Source organism: Bos indicus, chromosome 18 (genome assembly GCF_029378745.1).
Source record: "Bos indicus isolate NIAB-ARS_2022 breed Sahiwal x Tharparkar chromosome 18, NIAB-ARS_B.indTharparkar_mat_pri_1.0, whole genome shotgun sequence".
Lineage (NCBI taxonomy): Eukaryota > Metazoa > Chordata > Mammalia > Artiodactyla > Bovidae > Bos > Bos indicus.
The window spans coordinates 46,373,429-46,396,012 of record NC_091777.1 but is presented as its reverse complement, the minus strand read 5'-3'; the positions used below and the strand labels follow the sequence as shown (position 1 = coordinate 46,396,012).

The 22,584-nt window shown below is 51.8% G+C and overlaps 2 protein-coding genes across 8 annotated transcripts; both read right to left on the bottom strand.

Annotated features, from left to right (window-relative positions):
- Positions 1–1,076: 1,076 nt before the first annotated feature.
- FXYD5 (FXYD domain containing ion transport regulator 5) lies at positions 1,077–12,976 on the bottom strand. 7 transcript variants are annotated; one of them, XR_011561769.1, is made up of 9 exons: positions 12,763–12,968; positions 12,017–12,077; positions 9,949–10,041; positions 9,259–9,357; positions 5,714–5,827; positions 4,593–4,622; positions 4,439–4,513; positions 1,669–1,850; positions 1,077–1,365 (listed from the first exon to the last, which is right to left on the bottom strand). XR_011561769.1 is itself a non-coding variant. In XM_070772147.1 (9 exons), the coding sequence occupies exons 3-9, from the start codon at positions 12,075–12,077 to the stop codon at positions 1,316–1,318; spliced, it is 522 nt and encodes a 173-aa protein (XP_070628248.1). In that variant the 5' UTR covers positions 12,167–12,286; positions 12,822–12,972; the 3' UTR covers positions 1,077–1,315. The 7 variants fall into 7 exon arrangements, 6 of the variants coding, with proteins under 6 accessions (XP_070628248.1, XP_070628247.1, XP_070628249.1 ...); XM_070772147.1 differs by lacking the exon at positions 1,669–1,850 and adding an exon at positions 12,167–12,286 and having other exon boundaries at positions 12,822–12,972; XM_070772146.1 differs by lacking the exon at positions 1,669–1,850 and adding an exon at positions 12,167–12,286 and having other exon boundaries at positions 12,763–12,919.
- A 392-nt stretch (positions 12,977–13,368) lies between these two features.
- Positions 13,369–22,518, bottom strand: FXYD7 (FXYD domain containing ion transport regulator 7). The gene is made up of 6 exons (XM_019979190.2): positions 22,330–22,518; positions 17,629–17,658; positions 15,620–15,694; positions 15,436–15,478; positions 15,233–15,273; positions 13,369–13,753 (listed from the first exon to the last, which is right to left on the bottom strand). Exons 1-6 carry the CDS (start codon positions 22,352–22,354, stop codon positions 13,731–13,733), a joined length of 237 nt encoding a protein of 78 aa, XP_019834749.1. The 5' UTR covers positions 22,355–22,518; the 3' UTR covers positions 13,369–13,730.
- Positions 22,519–22,584: the final 66 nt, after the last annotated feature.

The following is a 22,584-nucleotide window of genomic DNA, read 5'->3' as shown; positions in this document are numbered from 1 at the left end:
CGGCTACTATTTGTTGCAGTACAAAGGCTCCTCATTGCAGTGGCTTCTCTTGTTGCAAAGCACAGGCTCTAGGGTACACAGGCTTCAGTAGCTGCCCAGTGGGGCTCAATAGTTGCAGCACTTGGTCGCTCCACAGCATGTGGGATCTTCCTGGATCAGGGATCAAACTCTTGTCTCCTACATTGGTAGGCAGATTCTTTGCCACTGAACCACCAGGGAAGCCCCAAATCATATTATTTTCTTTTCTGATACTTCCGTTTCTATTTTATTACTCATTTTCCTTCTTTTTTTTTTTTAAATGCTACTCACAGCCCACTAAACTGATTTTGTAACCTGTGAACAGGCTGTGACCAGAAGTTTGTGAAACATTGTTATGCAACCACTTTGAACCGGACCCTGTCTCTTTGCTTTGGCACGATGACCCTTGACCCTGGGCAGAGGTCTCCACCCCCAGCCCTGTGATTCCAAGGGTCTATTTTTGACTAACCTGGTTGAGTTCCTCCCCACAGGCAACAGAACCCAAGGGTCTTCAGGAAGTGCCCACTGGGGCCTATACCCCTTCTCGACCATGCTATGGGACCCCAGGACCCTGGAATTCCCCACCCAAACTACTCTGAGCCCACTCTAGTGGCCTTCTTGTGGACACACCCTAAACCAAGAGGGAACCAGGAGTATGGCTGGAGCTTGGATGTGCAGGGTGGGGTGTCCACACTCACGTGCTGGAGGTACCCAGAGTGGGGAAAAAGCCAGTTGCCGTGGGCCTGGGGCCTCCATTTGTAATTGCCCAGTTACCAGCACCACCTCCCAACATCAGGGGCCAAGCTGGCTTTGGCTCTGCACACACACCTGCAGAGGGTCTCCATCTGCCCTGGGCAGAATCCAGCGCTGACTCTCTATTGGTCAATCTTCCCGAGGCCCACCCCTCATCCCTCCCACCTCACCCCTGCTGGCTTGGTTTACTGTATCCCTCACCTAGGTTCCGGAGTCTGTGACCTTCCCATCTTTCTCCTGGGGGCCCTGCCCCAGCCCCCGCCACTTTGTTCCACTCCCTGGTCAAGAATGATCAGAGACCAAGGGACAGAGAACACAGGGCTTTACTTCCTGTCTGAACAAAATGGATAAACGGGGGCAGGCAGTCCTCAGGCAGGCAGGACTGGGAGAGCAGGGGGCTCAGGCCATCAGTCCTGGATCTGGCTCCATCCACCTCTTCTCTCTCAGGCTGGGCTTTGTTGTAGGTCCTGCAAGGTCACAGCGAGCCAGTGGGGGCTCAGTCTCGGGGTGCCCATTAGATCGTCAGCCCCTGCTTCCTACGGACTCATCTGTCACGATTCCAGCACAATCGGGGCAACTGTCTGCACTTGCCACCTGGGGTGAAAGAAACAGTTCAGTCGTGAGTCAGAACAATGCTGATTATTACGTGTGATCTGGATGCTGGAGGATGAGGCCCATCCGCCCTGTCCCTCAGAAGGCTCCAAGGCAACTCTGAGCAAGTGACAAGAAGCTGATGGGGAAGAGCCGGCTCAAGGGTCCCCAGGGGTCATTCACGTGTTCAGCAAATATTTACTGTGCACCTACTCTGGGCCAGGCAGTGACCTAGGCAATGGGGACACGGCAACACGGCCAGGAGCACGAACGGAGGCAATCCCTGCTTTGGGAGCACTGACTTACCAGTGGGGGAGATGGACAATGAGAAAAGACCTAAGTCAAGTGTACAGACGGTGATGAGTCAGTGATGAGCGCTATAACGAAAAATAAAACAAGGAAGGAGGCAGGGAGGCCCAGGAGTTGGGGGAATCCTCATGGCGATGACTAGACGTGCCTCACAGGGAAGGTGATATTTGAGCAGAGACCTGAAAGGGATGAGAGGGAAGCCACGTGGACATCTGGAGGAAGGGTGTTCCAGACATAGGGAACAGTCAGTTCTAAGGCCCTGAGTGAGGGAGGAGTAGACAGGAGGGATTAAAGGAGAGCCGGAAGGCCAGGGGGTTGGGCCAAAGCAAATGAGGGGGATCTTAGAAAACAAAGGAGGGGGACTTCCATGGAGGTGCAGCAGTTAAGACTCTGCTCCCAGAGCAGGGGGCCCAGGTTCAATCCCTGGTCAGGGAACTAGATCCTACGTGCCTCAACTAAGAACCTGCATGTTGTAGCCAACTAAGACACAAAATGTGTGAAAGCGTGTGTTAGTCGCTCAGCCGTGTCCGACTCTTTATGACCCCATGGACTGTAGCCCACCAGGCTCCTCTGTTCATGGGATTCTCCCGGCAAGAATACTGGAGTGGGTTGCCATTCCCTTCTCCAGGGGATCTTCCTGACCCAGGGATCTGCATTGCAGACAGATTCTTTACCATCTGAGCCATCAAAGCAGCCAACTAAATAATTTTTTTTAAAGAAAGAAAACAAAGGGAACTTCAGAAAACAGCCCTTTTCTATCTCCCAGCTGCCACCCTTACCTACCCTTCCCTCCCTCTGGACTCATCTCCTACTCCTCTTCTCTCACACCTTCCCAGCCACTCCGCCTCTTCCCTTGGTTATTTTAACAAGCTCAGCTCATTCCTGCCTCCAGGGCTTTCCACTTGCTTCTCCCTCTGCCTGCTTTTTAAAATCATCTTTCTCATCATCAGAATCCATTCTGCTTTGACCTCTTAAGAGGAAGTGCCTCTTCTCATCCTTCTCAATCTCATCTTTATTTTCCTCTTGGCAAGTCTCTTTTTCTGTATTCACACTGCTCATGAAAGCATTGACCTATTTATTGTGATCTCCTACCAGCTGTGAGTTCCCTAATGGTGGGGACCAGGGTCCCCAGCATCACAGCACAGGAGGGCACAGGGAGTGTGTGTGTGTGTGTGTGCTCAGTCGTGTCTGACTCTTTGCCACCCCATGAGCTGTAACCTGCCAAGCTCCTCTGTCCATGGGATTTTTCCAGGCAAAAATACTGGAGTGGGTTGCCATTTCCTACTCAGGGGGATCTTCCAGACCCAGGGATTGAATCTGCGTCTCTTGTGTCTCCTGCATTGGCAGGTGAATTCTTTACAACTAGTGCCACCTGGGAAGCCCGGGCACAGAGTAGGTGCTCACAAATGTCACTGGAACAATTTAGAGTCCTAGAGGTAACATTCAGGCTCTGCCCTCACACAGACATAGGTCCAGCCCTTCCCTGATTTTTATGTGCTCTGTGACCTTGGGCAAACTTTGCAACTCTCTGAGCCTCACTTTTCCCACAGGGGAGAGCACAGTGCCTGGCACAAAGTCAGGATCTATAAATATGAGTTGAAAAACTGAGTCAACAGTGCTTGACTCCCTTATTCAACACCAATCAGGCACGTATCAGTGATCTCTTTTTAATTCTATCCAGGTTCTGCCTCCCACCTTAAGGCAAAAAGATATGGCTGTGCCCCTTTTCCTGATGAGGAAGCTGGACAAGAGAGGTCATAAAACTTGGCGTGGGTTATACAGTTTAACTGAGAGCTTGCAAACTGGTGGCCCTTGTATTTTATTTAATCTGTAGCATTATTAAAAAAACTAGTTTCTCTGCTTGAAATCCTCCCTTTGTCCCCCTTTCCTGCCTGACACTAGGCCCTGGGAGGCTGAGCACAGCCTGGTGGGACAGACGAGGGCAAAAGGAGAATGAGGCTGAGGTGTCTGATCCTCTCAACCCCTGCCCTGCTCCTTCCTGGGGAGCTTACCAGCAACCAGTGGCTGGAAACCTCTCTCTGGAGCCACAGCTCCTGTTTGGGGCCCCGTCCTCCAGCTCCATCTCTCACCAGGCCCTGGTGCAGCTGCTCCTTCCCCTCACTGCCTCAGGCTGCGCATCACAGCTCCCAGGTGTTGCTACTCCTGGGGAGTTGCACCATTGCATTCCCCTGCCATGTGAACAAGCCCAGGCTGGTCTGCTAGAGAAGACCACCAGGTGAAGACCTGATGTTCCCATTCAAACAGATCCCTGCTGACCCGCAAATGCCCTCAGAGGCATGAATAAATCCAGCAGCAACCAGAAGAACCACCCAGCTGAGCCCAGACTATGTTTCCAAAGTGCAGAAACGAGAGGTCAGTAAATGGTTATCATCTTAAACCACTGAATTCCATGGTTTACATGGATGTGCATTCTCAGTCACTCAGTCGTGTCTGACTCTTTGCAATCCCACAGACTGTAGCCCACCAGGCTATTCTGTCTGGATTGGATTTCCCAGGCAAGAATACTGGAGTGGGTTGCCATTTCCTTCTCCAGGGGCTCTTTCCGATCAAGGGATTGAACCTGCAGCTCCTGCATTGGTAGGTGGATTCTTTACCACTGAACCACCTGTGAAGCCCAGTTTATATGGATATGTCTCCTTTAAAATGACCTTGTTAGGGGCCCTTCAAATCCTGTCTGGTCAGAGTGTAAGCCAAGGTCTCCTCCCTCCCACTCCTGATGCCTCTCCCACCCAGCCCCCATTCTCACTGGTGAGGATGACGATGCCTGTGATGAACAGCACTGCTGCTACCATCAGCCCCCGTTTCCGGAGAGTGTCCTCGTCTGCAGAGAGAGAAATGGAGGAGTGTGATGAGAAGGGCCTTCAGCCTCCTTCCCCCACCGCCTCCCAAGAGTAACTTACCATAGAAGAAGGGGTCATCCTCCTTTGAACCTGGAGGGGAAAGAAGGGAGCAAAGGCTTATGGAGCGAATTGGAGAGTGAGAGAGTCAGAGAGGAGAAACCTGTATCTCAGCCTTGGTGCACTTAGGGCAAAACCTGAAGTCCTCACAAGGACCCAATCAGGTTCCCATCACCTCTAAACTCTTCTCGATTATCCCCTTACTCACTGTGCTTTACTCCCACCCCCATTCCCCATGGGTGAACTGTGCGAAACCCTGCTCACCCCAGGGCCTTTGCACTGGCCGTTTCTACTGCCAGAGGGTCCTTTCCTCGGGCATCCACATGGTTCCCCTTAGCTTCTTCTCATTGAGGTCTCCCTGGCCTTTTACAGAAAATGCTCTCTGACTACTCTCTCACCCTAACTCTGTTGCGTCGTTTTTTTTTTCCCCCTTCATTTTTCTTGACAGCAACTTAATATATGGCTATTATTAACTTGTTATATACAGTTATGATCCTTATTTACTGTCTCTCTCTCACGAGAACATCTGCTCCATGAAGGGAGAAATTTTCATCTGTCTCATTCACTTCTGTACTCCTGGCACCTAGAGGAGGGCCTGGCCCACAATAAGTGCTCAGTGAATATTGTTTGAATGAATGAGTGAATGAGCTGTCTATGTGATCCATGGCTGTATCGTTTCCATCTGTTCACTGAGGCTGGCTGCACAGGAAGTGGAAGATGAGGCCAGGAGGGGAAGAATCAAGGTGCCCCTATACACAGAGCTCTCTGCTGACTCCAAACTGATCTCCAATGCACAAGTAAATCCATCTGAGACCAGAGAAGCACCCAGCCAAGCCCAGACTAGACTTCCAAATTGCAGATCTGAGTGCTAAATAAATGATTGTCATTTTAAGCCACTGGGTTTTGGAGTCATCTCTATGCAACACTCACACATTCATTCATCTATTCGGACATTTACTGTGTGCCCACCCTTTAGTCACTCACAAGAATACCTGCCCTGAAGTCAGGTGTTCACCCAACACCTGGCTACTGAGCATTCTTCTGTGCTATGCAGTATTGAGGTACTAAGAACACACAGTGAACAAGAAATAGCCTGTGTCCAGTCTGAGAAGGGAGTTACTGACCAGGCTGTCTGAGGATGGAGTTCTTCCTCTCGTGCCTGCTTGGGGATCGTGTCTTGGAGGGCGTGGAGCCTTGAGTGGGATTGGCAGGGGATTTCGTCTTGGAGGGCGTGGAGCCTTGAATGGGATCGGCAGAGAGAGCAGCCAGAGGATGGTGGAGGGCAGGAGTGACCCAGGGAGAGGAACGAGAGACACCATTGATGATCTTTGGGAGTAGCCCCTCTCCCACACCTACATTCAGTGAGCTGGCACAGGTTCCCCCCCGCCAACCCACGGAGGCAGCCAGGAGTGGCAGGTGCTCACCCTGATTAAGACCACCAGCCCAGGCTAGCTTGCTAACCCCCGAGGAGCTCCTGGCCCCTCTCTGACCTTCTGGATGGCCCCATGATCAGGAATAAACGGTAACATCTGTCAGACCCAGACAAGGGCCTCCAGGATCTTGACCGAGTCACAGAACTTGAAGATACTGGTTCGAAAACATGTTGAATATCACCTCTGCTCCCAGACCAAAAACATCAGAGGGTTCCTCTTTGTAAAAACATGACTATCCCCCAGGAAAGTCCTGCCCCTCTGGCACTGAGAAGCATCCCCAGTAAGGTGGTCACCCCTGACGGATGCCCAGATGTGAAGTCAGCAAGCAGAGAAACTGCCTCATGACTGGCTCCCCAGGCCAGCCTCAGCGCCTCACTTCCTAAACATGAACCGACAGCCAAAGGTTACAAGATGTTCAGGAAAGCTTTTTCCAAGAAAAGGGAGCAGCAAAGTCATGGGCAAAGATGGAAGGATCACAGGAAATGTAAAAGGACAGCCTCAGCGGTATGTAGGGCTTATTGCCCCCTCCCCCAGTGTGAGGAAGCCTGGGCTCAAATTTTGGTTCTGCCATTTTGCACTGTGTGGCCTAAGGCCTGCCGAGTAACCTCTCTGGGCTTCAGTTTTCTTCCGTGTAAAATGGGGTACCAACAGCTCCTACCATGTAGGATAGTGATCAGTACTAAATGACTGATCACGTAAAAGCTTAGCACAGTGCATGGAGCAAACCCTCAGCACATTGTTGTATTGTCTACTTGGCTCCGACTCCCCCCTTCTGTGATCAGTCCGTCCACCTTTCTCTCGGGAAATGTTGCTGCTTCCCCAGACCATCTCAGTCTCCTATGGTAACCCAGCCACAAGGGGGAGCATGTGACCCAGTCTCATCCGTTCCTGTAGCGCTCAGAGGCTTCAGTTGTGTCCAACTCTGTGCTACCCTATGGACTGTAACTTGCCAGGCTCCCCTGTCCAGGGGATTCTCCAGGCAAGAATACTGGAGTGGGTTGCCGTGCCCTTCTCCAGGGAATCTTCCGACCCAGGGATCAAACTCGCATCTCTTATATCTCCTGCATTGGCAGGCGGGTTCTTTACCACTGAGCCACCTGGGAAGCCCCATCCTTCGCTAGGACCTTTCAAATTCCAAGTTAAAATTTTCGGCAGATGCTGGGTGAAACTCAGAAGTTCTGAGCCTGCAGGTGATGGAGCCACTTCCTTTCCAGGTGAAAGACAAGCTCCAGCACGAGAGAACAAAGACGCAGGAGAAAGAGAAGCTCTGTGGGGGCTGGGCAAGCTTGAGATTCAGCAGTGCCTTTTACTCTTGGCTCCTTGACCCCCTCGGCCCAGCTGAATTTTCATCATGTATAACCAGGGATATAGAAGAACACATAGAGTAACCCAGGTCAGCAAGGACTCAGAGTAAGAGAATCCAGAAATATGAAGATGTTTTCTCAACTGGAAAATGTGGAAACAGCTGCTATACCCCCACCCCCATGGTTGTACAAAATTAAAAAAAAACTCCCTTCCCCCAAGACATCGTATTTCCATCTGTTGTAAAATTGTTTTAATAGACAGACTCTGTCAGCAAGAGATGCGTTACTGTCATCACTGGGAAGTTATAACAATGATAACAACAACAACAAAAATCTACAGGGGGAGGACTTTCCCCATTAGTGCCCTTGTGCAGTGCCCAACCTGAGCAACCATGCATGCATTCCAGGTTGTGAGTGGCCTAAGCTATAGGACTTCCAGTGGGGGCTGCTTCTCAAATATGGGCCATCAAACAGGCATTAGAAACCACCTATTACCTTTATTTCCGCTCATCTCCCTTTCCCAAATGTTACCTCCGGTAACATTGACTCACTTGTCCTGTGGTGAGTCACCTCTTCCCTTACTCTTGGTCTAATTGGTTCACACAGAGTTGACTGGGTTTTCCAGCCCCATGATGGGGCACAAGACTCAGCCCTGACCAATCGGAGCTGTTCATTTCCCAGGCTCCCATTGGTCAGTCATGGGCACGTGACCCCACCTGGGCCAATGAGAGTCAGCTCTAGGCCGTGTAGCTAGAGAGGCACTCTAGTTGCTGAGTTTGTAATTGCAACTTAGAACTAGTGGACCACTTTTGCCACTAAAGAGGGGAAAGCCCTCTTCAGAATGAAGACAGAAGAGCTGAGAGAGGAAGAAAGTCGTGATGACAGTGCTTGAGCTCTTTGACCCAGCTGTGCCTGACATTAGTGCCTCTGTACTTAACAAAGCATATATTGCTAATAATATTTTTTTTCAGTTGGGTTTTCTGAATTTTATAACTGAAAAGCTCCTGGTCTAACATTAAGAAGATCTACACCAAGGATAGGAGAAGGCAATGGCACCCCACTCCAGTACTCTTGCCTGGAAAATCCCATGGACGGAGGAGCCTGGTGCGCTGCAGTCCATGGGGTCGCGAAGAGTCGGACAGGACTGAGCGACTTCACTTTCACTTTTCCCTTTCATGCATTGGAGAAGGAAATGGCAACCCACTCCAGTGTTCTTGCCTGGAGAATCCCAGGGACGGGGGAGCCTGGTGGGCTGCCGTCTATGGGGTCGCACAGAGTCGGACACGACTGAAGCGACTTAGCACACCAAGGATAAACCCACAGGCACATTTCCCGCACCAGCCCTATGAAGGGACCTGAATCTATTCAGGGTCTTGGAGGGACTTCCCTGATTGTTCAGTGGTTAAGAATCCGCCTTCTAATGTAGGGGACACAGGTTTGACCCCTGGTCCAGGAAGATCCCACATGCCTCAGAGCAACTAAGCCCAAGGGCCACAATTATGGGGCCCACGGTAGAGCCCGTAACAAAAAGAGAAGCCCGAGTACTGCAACGAAGACTCAGTGCAACCAAGACCCAGTGCAACCAAAATAAAATTAATTAATTAATTTAATCAAGTTACATTAAAAAAAAAAAAAAAGAGGGTCTCTGAGTCTATCAAATTTGGAAATGCTGCAAACCAGATAGATGGTCCCTCTTGGGATGCCTGCTGCAAATAAGCTTTATTATGACTCTGAGAAGTCCCAGCAGATAGAAACGTGTTTAACTCAAGAGTTTCCCAAATATCTTTAACCGCAAACCAAAAAAAAAAAAAAATTGGAAAAATGTATTAATTCCCCAAACGGATGCTCTGAGAAACGTACTGAGGGAAATGCTGCCCTAGATGGAGAATTAAACACAACTCAAGTACGTTGCTGTTTTAGTCCCAGGTCTACCTTGCGTTGTGCTCTTGTCCGTCCCCTGACCTGTTGTTAGCAGCACCTCCGTTTCCATCGGTTGCTGGGTCTGGGTGTCCATCTGGTTTGGTGTTGCTTCTACTCAGGGCAGAAGAGAAAGGCAGGGAGGGTGAGAAAGGAGTGAATCATGGACCTGCAGAAAACAACAAGGGTCCTTCTCCCTGAACCAGGCTGGCTAAAATCAAAGATGTCCACGGATAAATGTCGCTGTGGGGGTGAGAAAGGGGGACCCTTTCACGTGCCGCTGGTGGCAGGGCAAGTCGGTGTTCCTGTGCCCCACATGGTCATGAGTAAACTTCACAGCCAGGTTCCTGGACCCTCATCCCTGGTGTGTCACTGACTTTTGGTGACTCCTTGGGCGAGTGACTCTGAGCCTCCTGTAAAATGAGGATAGTCCTCATTTCTTTCTCAGAGGGCCTGTGTGAGGACTGAGGGAGTGAATGCAGGGTAAGTATTTAGAGCCATGACTGTCCCTTCATTTGTGCTGTAAGTGCTCAAGGAGGAAGGGACAAGGTTTCTCATTGTGGTGCTGTGAGCAGCGGGATGAACTGAGCCTGGACGGAGCCATGCCTGAAGGTTTATCCCTGGACTTTTCAGTTACACAAACCCAAAAACTCTCATTTGGTTCAAGCTTGAGATTTTTGTTGCTGTGAAAGGATGTTGACAGACCCATTCCTTGTTCATCATCTGGGGCTGGAGTAGGGACAGGAATGATTTCAGTCGCTGGTTCTGTTGGAATTGTGACCTCCTTTGATGTCTGTCCTGGAAAATCAAGGATGAGAAGTCAGGGGGGAGCCTTTGGTCCCCCTTCTCTCACCAACACTCCTACCCTCCCCTCCCTTCTGAAACCTTGGTGGTCTGCTGGTGGAGCAGCAGTTGACCGATCAGCTTTGGTGAAAATATTTTAGAAATGCTAACACCGCAGCACCCTACCTCCAGCTGCCTCTCCCTGTCCATCCGTGTGGGATGAGAGAGGCAGTTAAGGCAAGTACGCCCAGGTGCTAGAGTCAGCCAGGGGCCTGATCTCAAATTCTGTTCCCAATAACTTCCTTGCTGTGTGACCTGGAGCAAGTGAAACCCGTCCTTCTGAGCCCTGGTTGCCCCCTCTGCAAAATGGAGATAATTCTTGAATTATCAAGACTGTAGAAAGGGTGAAATGAGATGGAGGTGGGAAGAATCTCGCCTACTGCTTAACATGCAGTCTGTGCTGGATATCAGATATCGGATATCGTATCTATCTATCAATCGCCACTGCCCCCAGCCTGGCCCCGTCTCCATCCTCTCCCTCAGGGACCATCGCACAGCCTCCTCCCTGGTCTCCCTGCTCCCCACACACAGCCAGAGGGAGCCTGTGAACCTGATTCAGATCAGGCTGCTGGCTGAGTGCTTCCTCTGGCTCCACCTTGCTCTGGGTGAGAGCCAAAGCCCTCACGTGGCCCATAAGTGTCCCCCCCACCAACCCAATCTCCTGTCACCTCTCTGACCTCTCCTCTTTCCACCCCACCCTTTGTTCATCCCAACCCAGGCCCGGCCTGTCTGCTGTCACTCACACTCTCCAGACAGAACTCCTATTCCTCACATACCTGCTTGGCTCATCCCCTCCTCTCCTTGTATCTGCCCAAATGTCACTTTCTGGTGAATGTCACTTTCTGGTGAGGTCTTCCCTGATCACTCTATTTAAGCAAGCCTCATTTCTCTCCTCTATTTTCTTTCCATAGCATTTTTCACCTTCTAGCATATAATATTGGGTTGGCCCAAAAGTTCATTTGTTTTTTTCCATAAGATGTTATGGGCCAACCCAATATAAGTTACTGAATGCATTTGGTGTCTGCCTTCCCAATTATAACGTAAGCTCCTGTTTTATGCCTTGCTGTTTCCCCAGTGCCTAGAATAAGATCTGCTCAGTGAACACTTGTTGAACGACTGAATGAACACATGAAAACCATTTTATCCCAGAGAAATGGGGCAACTTCAGTGCAGAGTTTGCTCTGGGTTCCGGGGTTAGAGCCCAGCCCCTCCACACACTAGCCTCTGGCCCAGGGCACTTTCCTTCACTGAGCCTCAGTTTCCTCATCTGTAAAATGGGCATAATAGCATCATAGATTAGAGCAGAAGCTGAAACAAGCACCTGCAATGCAGAAAGCACCTGCAAGGATCCCCCGTAGATACTGTTTTCAGAAGACACTTCACAGGCAAGGGTGCTGCTGCTACTGCTGCTGCTAAGTCGCTTCAGTCGTGTCCGACTCTGTGCGACCCCAGAGACGGCAGCCCACCAGGCGTCCCCTTCCCTGGGATTCTCCAGGCAAGAACACTGGAGTGGGTTGCCATTTCCTGGACTGGCCTCAGCTCACCTCCTTTCCCTAATCACGTATCACCAGAGGAACCAGGAAGCTCCTGTGTTGTGAGTCGAGGGTTCCTGGCTGCCAAGTAGAAAACCTACACCCATCTCCCCGCCAAATCAAACTCTGTGAGTTCTTCTTGGACGTCAAATGGAGGATGCTCAGCAGGACAGGCCCTGGCCAGACTCACTGGAAGCAGCCACCCAGGTCTGAGGTATCTAACAGGGTGTAACCTTGGCCCCCTTACTGGGGCACCCGCTTCCTGGTGCCAGCTCAGTAGAAGACTGAGAACACAGGAGAGAGAACCCAGATTCACCAGGCAGCCACCCAGCAACACAGGCACTTGAAGTGGGGCTGGGGGCTCTGCAGCAGGGTGGAAAGAAAGGGCTGGGCCTTACCTCTGGTGGGGAGAATCAGGCCAACGGTGATGAAGAGACACAGGCGACCAGAGGGCGACATCTATAGAGCAAGTCAGAGCTGGGGTCAGCCAAGATGTCAGTGAGGCAGGGACAGGGCAACCCCCGGGATCCTGCAGCTCCCTTCCTTACCCTGAGCAGGCCCCTCTGGCTTCAGAGACCCCTGCTAGGGCTGATGGTTGGCTGTGGGGAAGGGGGCCAAGGGGAGGGTCTCAGAAGTGGAGGTTTCCAGCAGTCAATCCTTCATTCCCTCTTCAGGTCCCCAAAGATAACAAAAAGCATCAGTCTACACCAGGCTCCAAGAGGCAGCCACTGCCCAGGGCAGTCCCCCTGCCCCAAGAAGTGGAGAAGCACTCATGGGCCGGCTGGGACTGACCCTGCTGGGCAAGGGGAAGGCGCTGGGGCACAGAAAAGGAGATAGGAGGGCCTCGGCCCTCCCTCTGGGGCTGTCCTCAGAGCGAGGAGCCAGCAAGGAGGGGGAAAGAGGAAGAGTGAGTAATGTACTTCTGATCTCAGAGGAAAAAGTGAGTTGGTGTGAGGGCCTCCCAGCAGGGACAATAGAGCGGGATGCTGGGCAGATCTGGGCGAGTGAGAGGGAGGTAGGCGAACTGGGGAGACTGAGGCAGGAGAAGCCGAGCGGTGCCCACATGGCGGTGCCGAAGACAGCGGGACGGAGAGTGAGCATGAATGGGGGGCGGAGAGGCGCCGAGAGGATGGTCTGTACCCACCTGAGCCCGGCGCCTGGGCAGAGGGGAGCGGATGGAGGAGAGTCAGAGGAGACACTCACGTCAGCGCCGGGGGTCCGAGCCGGCAGCCTCGTAGGGAGAGGGCAGCGGCGGCGGCTGCGTCCAGGCGGAGGGTGTGGCCAGGGGAGCGCGCTGGCGGGCGGGGACCGAGACGGGCTCAGTCATTTCCTCCCGGGTTTCCTGGCTTCAGAGCCCGGGGTGGGAGCAGGAGGGGGAGACGTTGAGGGCGATGCGGGGGCCTGGGGTGAGAGGTAGGGCGGAGGCCTCCACCCACCCCGCCTAGGGGAGGCTGGGGGTGGGAACTGCGGGGCGGGCAGGTCTAGGCGGGGTGGGGTTTGAGGAGGCAAGGGGAGCAGGGGAAGGGGTCTACTCTGGGGTCTCGGGGATGGGCAGCTGGGTTGGGGGGTGGTGGCATGGAGGGAAGGGAGGGGAAGTTTGAGGGGTTCCGGGAGAGGAGGAGGCCACTAGGGAGCTGGCGGAGGGGAAGGAGAGGAAGGGGGTAAGTCTGGGGATGGGGAAATAGCTCCCCAGGTTAGATTTTGCCCCCTCCCCCGTTTCCTCCCCACAGACGAGAACACACAGACAGAAGAGGGGGAGAAACCAAACGCAGATTTATTAAGCTCAAGACATAGACACCGAGGGTGCAGGGGACCGGATCTCCTAAGAGGAGACAGGGTAGTCCCGGGGAGCAGCACCCCGGGACGGTGAGGGGCTGAGCGTGGACTCGAGGACCCCAGGAGATGGAGGCCTGAGTCTCCGGATCTGGGATGCAGGGGGTCGTCATTGCCAAGGCCTAGGGAGGTGCAGCGGCTCCAGCCTTGGAGTGGGTGGGGCGGCTCATTCAGGGGAATGCTGCCAGGGGGGCCAAGCTGGGGTCCCCGCCGCCTCCACCCGATCCTCAGGCTCCTGCTCTCAGGCAGGGACTGCAGTGGAGGTGACCACTACTGGTTCTACACGCCGCCACCTCCGGGTGCTGGGGAGAGACAGAGAGAGAGACAGAGCCAGGGAGCTTCAGTCGGTGACAAAAAGGGTGGCAGTGGGCCCTTCATCCCCAGCACTGAGGTCAGGCCTGCAGATTGTCACCCCTGAGCTCCCTTCGGATGTTGTCTTGCCTCCCTGCACCCCAATGTCTGGTCCATATAGAGACACCTTGGTAGCTTTTGTCCTATCCCACAGGACACCTGTGATGAAGCTGGGGACCCCTGGCCCACCCTGGACTCTTCTGGGGTGTCCCCCTGCCAGAAGAAGAGTCTCCATCCCTCTGCCAAGCCCCCAACCTCTTCCTACACTCCAACACTCCATCTCTGGAACTTGTGTATACAACAGGAATTCTCCTGTCTCCCACCCACTTGGGACCATCATTCAACTGTCATGGGTCAAAATCTCATATATACTCTTAGACTGTGGTCAGGTGTCTGGGCCAACCCCTTCATCATTCACAAAGTGACCCCTTAATGTTCTTAAATCTCATGAAATAAACATGAAACAAAACACATGAAATTCAACATCAAATCCTCCAAATGTTGATTACCCCAAGGCCCTTTTTTTTTTTTTTTTTAGTTCTAAAAACAAAAGAGCCAAAGAGATTCCCATCTCTGGTTTTTAAAAGTCCCTGGAAAGGACACAGTTCCACCAAAAACAGGTCGAGATATTTTTACATAATTAAAATGAACACCCCCAAGGAGTCACAATCTTTCTTCTACATGCTTATCCCTGCTTCTACATCCTACATCTCTCTCCACCTTCCTGTATAGCCACCTGCCCTGACTTTCCCCTCCTCCACCCACCACCCCCTCCACTCTCCACTCCCCATCCTCCATCCCTCTTCCACCCTCCACCCCCACCCCATCCTCCTCCACCCTCCATCCCACTCCCTCCTATATTCTCTCTTTTCTTCCCCAATATCAATTTTAAAAATCTGCATTCTATATGTCTCTCCTGTTTTTTGATACAATTATTCTTAAGCCCTTCCTTCCTTCCTTTCTGCCAGCCTGCCTTCTTCCCTCCCTCCATCCCTTTTTCCCCTTGCTTCCTTTCTCTTCCCTCCCTTTTTCTCAGTCATTTCATCCTTGATTGTCCTAACTGAACAGGAAAGTCAAGAAATCATTCTATCTTCCTACCTTCTCTAGTGCTCAACTCTGCCTTCATTCTGATTGCCAACGTTCTTTTCCCACGTGGGACCCCTCTCTTCACAGGCTGTGGCTCTCTCCTCTGGAGAATGAGTTCATCCTTGCTTTTATAAGATTAGGTACTTGTTTCTGGGCAGCTTCAAGGACTCTTTAGGAGTCCATGTCACATCCCACTAACTTTATGCTTTAACAGGTTTGATGTGTGGAATCTCGGCTGCACTGTTGGCGGCCCCATTCTTGGGGAGATCCAGCACAACGTCCCCTTGGACTCCCCTCCCCACTCCCACTCACCCTCGCAGAACCACACTCTCTCACACCCTCACCTGAGGAGGGAAGCTCCGACTTACAGGATTTGCATGTTGGGCTGTGGAAGCAAAGATGAGAGAGAAAGGCATCAAGAGACTCAACTGAGCAGGCTTTCTGGGAAACACCTGGCTGGCTCTGGGATCCCTTTGGTTATGGCAGCACCCCTGGGGGCTCCCAGGCTGTTCCCACCCCTCCCCTTCTCTCCCCTCTGCTGCCAGACCTCTCAGACCTGGAGTCCGCCTTTCTGCACTTCACCTTCTTGCCTGTTAGGAGAGACAGAGAACAGAACAAGGACACAGGACATAAGGGTATGGACAAAAGCCAGTAGGGAAATTGTAGGTGCCTGGGGACCCCGAGGGGCCTTCTTGGAGGGGCTTTGGAGCTCAGGAAAGGGTCACACTTACTGAGGATAATGAGGATGCCCAGTAGGAACAATATGGTAGCCAGAGTCATGCCCACCGTCTGCACAGTGTCATAGTCTGGGGAAGACATTGGAGGTCATCAAAGTGGGGTGGCTCCTCAGCCGCCCCCCCACCCTGGAGCCTTGGCCTCAGTTCAAGGCTGCAGGCTCCTCCCATGGGTTCATATGAGGATCAAAGACATGGCCCTTGGACACCAAGTGCTCCCCTTAGACCTCTGCCCACTACCCTTCTCTGGATTCTTCGGCCATAGATATAGATAGGACCTTCTTCTACTGCAATGGTCCCCAGCATTTTGGGCACCAGGGATTGATTTTGTGGAAGACTATTTCTCCACGGACAGGGGTTAAGGGATGGTTTCAGGATTATTCTCATAAGGGGAGGGCAACTTAGATCCCCCGTGTGCACAGTTCACAATAGGGTTCCTGAATCAATTAGAATCTAAGGAGGCGGAACTCAGGCAGTAATGCCAGTGATGGAGAGCAGCTGTAAATAGAAATGAAGCTTCACTCGCTTGCTCACTGGCCACTCACCTCCTGCTGTGCGACCCGGTTCCTAACAGGTCACTGACTGGTACCAGTCCTTGGCCCAACCACTGGGGATCCTTGTTCTACTGCATTTACTTTTTTCAGCAAACAGCCTTCTCTGTGGTCTCTCCGTCATCCATTCCCCGACTCAGCGCCTCAGCCACAGAGATCTTGTTAACACTTGAGTCCAGTCAGGGTCCTCCTGAGCTCAGAGCACACCACTCCACTCCCTCTAACCTCCACCTCATAGCAAAGAAAAGCCAAGGTCCTCCCTACACCCCAGGAGGCCCTGTACTGTCTTGTCCTGATCCCTTCTCAGACCTCATTCCACTTCACTCTCCTCCTCAATTCCCTTGTCCAAGCACACGGGTCTCCCTCCAGTTCCTGGAGGCTATCAGGCATAGTCCTACCTCAGGGTCTTTGCACTTGCTGGGCCCTCTTCCTGAAAGCTCCTCTCTCAAATATCCCTCCCTTACCAACTCCTGGACTTTATTCAAATGTTGGTGACCCCTTCTCTGGCTGTCCTATTTAGAATTTCCCATCCTCTCCTCAACATTTCTTAACTTCAGTCTTTCTTTTATTTTCCTTCATAAGAATTATTCTTATCTAATATGCCACAGTACATATCTATAGAAATATTCACTCTGGACCAGCAGTGGTCCAGGCCTCTGCCCTCAGGGAGTTGTCTTTCATTTGTGATAAACAAAATAAAACCACAAAACTCAGTCATGGGACCATGCCTAGATCTATGTGTGGCTTCTCTTGTTGGGGACTCAAGAAGGCCTCTCCTGACAGTCATTATTTGATCTGAGGCCTGAAGAAGAAAAGGGAGCCTTAGCTAGCTGTGTGGAGGGCTAGAGGAAGCGTATTCCAGCAGAGGGAACAGTAAGTGCAAAGGTCCTGAGGCAGAAGACAACTTAGAACATGGAGAAGAGTATGAGTGAACAAAGGGAGAGAGAAGGAGGGTATACAGAGAGGGAACTGGGGTCAGGTCTGCTAGACCTGGAGTCACTTTTTGAGCTTCAGTGCTATGGAAAGACTTAATGATATCTGAGTAAATCTTCCCCACAGTCCTTATGGGTGAAAACTTAGTGTTCTTATTTGCAGAAGGGCCCAGAGAGACAGAGTTGCTTGCTCAAGGCCACACAGCTAGTGAGTGGACCAGCCAGGATTCAAATTCAGCCAGCCTGGTGTCAGAGTGGTTGGCTTCTCTGATGACCCCAGAAAACTAGCCCAGAGTGCTGGTGAAGCCTGAGGAGGATCCAAAGAGGGTACCCCCTCCCCAAGTCTGATTCAACCCTCCATAGGCCAAGCTGATATCAATTATATCCACATGGTCATGTGGCCAGTGACCCAGCACATAACATGTAAGCCATAGCTGAAGCCACTCAGCAGTGGCCTGTGGGGATCTACAGCCACCCCTCCATCCAGCCCCTGGGTACCTTCGTCGCAGAATCTGCCACTCACCATAGTAAAATGGGTCAGGATCCTGAGGAACTGTGGGAAGAAGGCAGAGAGAGAGGGAAAAACATTTCAACACTTGGCTTCTTAATTATTTGAGGATCCTAATGGCGCCACTGGCCCAGTGGTTTCTGTGTAGAAATCAGATCATTGAGACCCCTTGCTCTGGACAATGTAGCCTCACGGCAGGACACAAAACTTAAAGACTGGAGCATAAGCTGGATTCCAGCCCCAACTCACTCCATTGGTCGATACCTTCCCTTATATAATGCCCAACCTACCTAATTGTACGTGGCAGTCCTGATCCTAGACCTAGGAAATCTAATGCAAGCATGGACTCATTTCTTGAGAAACACATATACACTCTCTTTTGCATATGATGCTGGGAGTATGAATCCCATTGGAGAACTAACTGCTCAGTGTATCAGCTTCCCCTGAACACTCCCTACAACTTCTCAGTCTTCTGAGAGCTCTCATCCACTTGTTCCTACCACCAAATCCAGCAGAGAGGAACTGTCCAAAAATTTATATTATTCCTATATTACTTATTTCTCAGACACCATCAAATTAAAGATTCAAAGTTGATTTTGTAGTAACTTTCCCAGTGTGTACATGTATGCGTGTATATGTATGTAACTATTTTCACTTTTCACTTTCACACATTGGAGAAGGAAATGGCAACCCACTCCAGTGTTTTTGCCTGGAGAATCCCAGGGACGGGGGAGCCTGGTGGGCTGCCGTCCATGGGGTCGCACAGAGTCGGACACGACTGAAGCGACTTAGCAGTAGCAGCGGCAGCAGTACCACATAAAAACATACTCATCCGCTAGAAGACTCACCCTGATTTCTAAATGTTAACATGTGGATAATGCTTCCTTGGTGCCTCAGGTGGTAAGGAGTCCACCTTCAATGCAGGAGGCCTGGGTTCAATCCCTGTGTCAGGAAGATCCCCTGGAGAAGGGAATGGCAACCCACTCCAGTATTCTTGTCTGGAGAATTCCATGGACAGAAGAGCCTGGCAGGCTGCAGTCCATGGGGTCGCAAAGAGTTGGACAAGACTGAGCAACTCACACTTTCACTAATGTGTGTATATATGTGTGCGTTTTTTTTGTGTGTGTGTTTACTTTTCCCTATCTCCTACCTCCCTGTCTTAAATGGTAGTCTCCTCCAGAAGAACTCAGAACATCCTTCCCATTCACAAAACCCATCCTGATGCTTCCCTAATACACTGACAGCTTTTAGTACACCCTGCCTTGTTTAGAGTGGAATTCTGCAAAACATGCCCCACTAGGGGAGGCGGGTGTACTGGGAGTGCTAGGGTGATGCCAGATGTTGTCATTAGTGTCCTTCCCCCATCCAAGCTCAGCAAGGACGGCTACCTTGAGGTTGGGAAGGAGAACATGTGACTAATTCTGGCCAATGAACCATGAGTCTGGTCTGCAGCATTAACTGCCCATGCAAGAGCTCTCTTTTGCCTTTGGCTTGGTGACATGAATGTTCAAGATTGTGGCTGCTCCAGTTTTCTTTGGGAAGTAGAGACCCTAGTCAACCCATTGTGGACACATAATCTAAGTAAGAGATCTACTTTGGTTGTCAGAAATCACTGAGATTTTTGGTACTTCATTTGTTGTTTAGTAGCTCAGTCGGGTCTGACACTTTTGTGACTCCGTGCCCGCCAGGCTCCTCTGTCCATGGGATTTCTTCAGGCAAGAATACTACAGTGGGTTGCCATTTCCTTCTCCAGAGGATTTTCCTGACCCAGGGATCAAACCTGTGTCTCCTGCATCTGCAGGCAGATTCTTTACTGCTAAACCAGCAGGGAAGCCCTTGGTACTGCATACTGTAGCTTAAACTGACTGATGCAAGACCCTGAATAGCACTGATACACTGTAAGTTCACCCTCTTCAGCTCCCTGTCCAGTCTTCAAAGAGACATTCTTAAAAAGGAGCTGATATATCTCTACACCTTCCAACCCTTGTTAATCTCTCAAGAGAAAACAGGCCTTGGGCTCAGTGTCTTCAGCAGGTAATAATATCTCAGTAGACTGTTATGACATTATTTGATTTTCTCCTTTGTTTATTTATCTAAGCTGCATTTGATAGCACTGATTCCATGCCAGGCTCTCTTCTGAGCACTTTACAGATATTACCACATTTAATTTTCATAGCCGTTCTCTGATATAGGCACTATCTTCATTCTCTTTCCACTAAAGAGGAACACTGAGGCCCAGAAAAATGAAATTGGTTGTTTAAGATAATTTTAATACTTGCTTTCAATGTAAGACAAAAAAAAAAAAATCCTGATTTTCCATTTGTGGAGCTGATATAAAATAAAGCTAACAAAGTTTTTTAAAAATTAATCCTTTGAAGGAAAAAATGTTAAATATCAGTGTGGGGAACATTTGGACAGGGCAAAAACCATGAAGGTGGTACTCATAAGCATCGAGATGGGAAAATAGTATTTTAGAGTCATCTCTGCTCTGTCTTAGCTCCCCTACCAGATGCAGAGCAAATTTATTTGACTCATCTCTGCTGTTAATCCTGGCATTTGTAAAGTTGTTCAAAAACTTTTCTAGAATGAATGGATGAATGAATGAATGAACCCCTGCTAGGCAGCATCAGAGATGGAACAGTTGCATTATCCTGCGTTTCCACACATCCTGCCTCCCCAAACCATCTGAGAAGCCCTGCCCCACAAGGTGAGCGCCTGCCCCAGAATCCTCTCTGGTTCCTCTCTGGTTCCACCCTCCCGGGGTGCTCCTTGCTCCATGCAGAAGTTCCTCTCTAGTTCCTGCTGTCCCAGCAATCTGGGTCCTCATGGCGAGGCTGAGCTAAGGGTGGAGCCAGGAGGCAGGAGAAGGAATGTGCACCACTCCTGGCCAGTTGCCAAGGAGAATCAGGAAGGAGGTGGTTACTATGGCAACTGGAGCATCTTGAGAGGTGAGGAGAGGTGATGGATCTGGGTACCCCAGGCTGGATGGGGTCCTGTGTGGGACTTGAGGGTTGAGTTTCTAACTCTGGGGCCAACCCTGATTCCCTCTGCTCCCTTTGTACCTCCTATTGTTGCCCCTGAACAACTGGCTTGTGGCCAAGCCAAGGGTCCTTTTTAAGGATAGAGACCAAGGCCCAGTTGTGCCTTTCCATCTCCTTTCTATTTGCCCCCAACACACCCTCCTGCTCTCTGACAGGGTGGGGGTGGAGGCTAGGGGTGCAAGGGAGCCGTCCCCCTCCCTAACGATCTGTTAATTAATTTCATTAAGCGGTTTATGACAGGCAACATGCGTTTCCTGCCCCCGGGTTTCCCAAGACCTGTGGTCCCCTCTCCTGCTGTGACTGGGGAAAGGGTGTGTGGGGGGGAGGGAGGCAGGGCATCTTCCTCCCACTTCTGCCCGTCTGCTGCCATCGATCCTGCTAACCACCATCTCTGCGAAAAGAAGTGCTGGGCTCCCGCCAGGGCTGCTGGCTCAACCCTGCCCCCTCTCCCTAGGGTGGCTTCCAGCCTCTGCAGCCGCCCCCCCCACTGCCCCCCCTCCCCGCCCTGCTTCAAATTCTGCAGATATGGTTCAGTGCAGCAGCCCCCGCCTGCCGGGAAAGGGGGCAGGGAAGGAGAGATCAGAGTGGAATTGGGGTTCCCTTCAGTGCCAGAGGCTCCTCAGCAATGATGGCCTCTTGCCTGACCCTGCTCTTAGGGCTGGAAACTCCCTCCCTGCCCACCTCTCCCCCACCATGAAAGCATTCTCCCCCCTTGTTCCTCTGCAGAAGTAAGCTCAAGAAAGGGGGACTGTTGTGGGGACCGAGTATTTCAGGGGTGCCTAGTCGGGCTAATGGTGTGAAATGTCTATCTCTGTGTGACTGGAGGGAGGTGGGAAGGCATCTGTTTGCACACCCAAATGCACCTTTTGGACAACACCCTTGAATGAGGGCTGGGAAGGAGGGTCCTGCCACCCATCCCCGCAAATGGGGGTTCACTGCAGTGGTGCAGGCCCCACCCTGTGCCACCCCTCCTTTTTCCCATTTCTGTCTCACGCTGTCGGTTCTTCTCTATCTCTCCCCCTCTGTGTCTTTACGCCTCCCTCTGTCTCTCGGTCCTTATCTCTTCCAGGCTGTCTCAGTCAGTCTCTTTCTATATTCCTTACTGTCTCCCTCTCTCTTGCTCTCTCCATCTCTCATTTCCTACAGCTCCTGTCTTTCCCTCTTTCTCCTCGCTTCCCTCTGAACCTGCCTGTCAGAGATTTCAGGAAACACCCACCACAGGTGCCAGCACTAGAGAGAGAGAGAGGGAGGGGAAAAAAAAAAAAAAAAGAGGGACATGGACCCCGTCCCCTTACGTTCCGCAGGGACCATGAAATCTGCGCGAACCTCTGTGGCTACAAACCCAGCGGCTCCCACCCTCGAAGCCCATTTCTCCGAGTCCACTACCACCGCGGCGCTGGACCAGCTGCATGGTTGCTATAGCTACCGGTCCGAGCATCCTTTCTCCCGGGACTGCCGCTCTCCAACCACCGGTCCCGCACAGGAACCGAGACCACCGGGAGAGGGTGCCCAATGGAGTACCGAGGGGTGCAATGCAGGGGCCTCCGCCCATGTGAGGAGGGGACATCCCCTTCCCCATTCCCCTCCCCTTTCAGTACTGGGCTCTCCCCCAGATCCTCTGTCAAGCTCTAAGATCCCGGAGCCCCGCTGCGCCCTCTCCCCAGGCGACGCTCACCCTTTGTGGGGACCTGGGTCGCCATGCCGGGCTGGAGCAAGGGGCGGCTGGATGTAGAGGCGGTGAAGGAGCGCTGGCTGCAGCAGCTGGAAGCCGGACCGACTGTTGTCAGGGGTAGATGAGGGGGGGAGCCCTGGTGTTCGGGGGGCCGTAGCCAATGGGGGCCCGGAGAGCCCGCCCCCGTCCCGGCCACCCCCACCCCCGCCCCCGCCCACTGCCGACGTCCCCGCCCCTTCCCCAAGGGTGGGGGCGCCC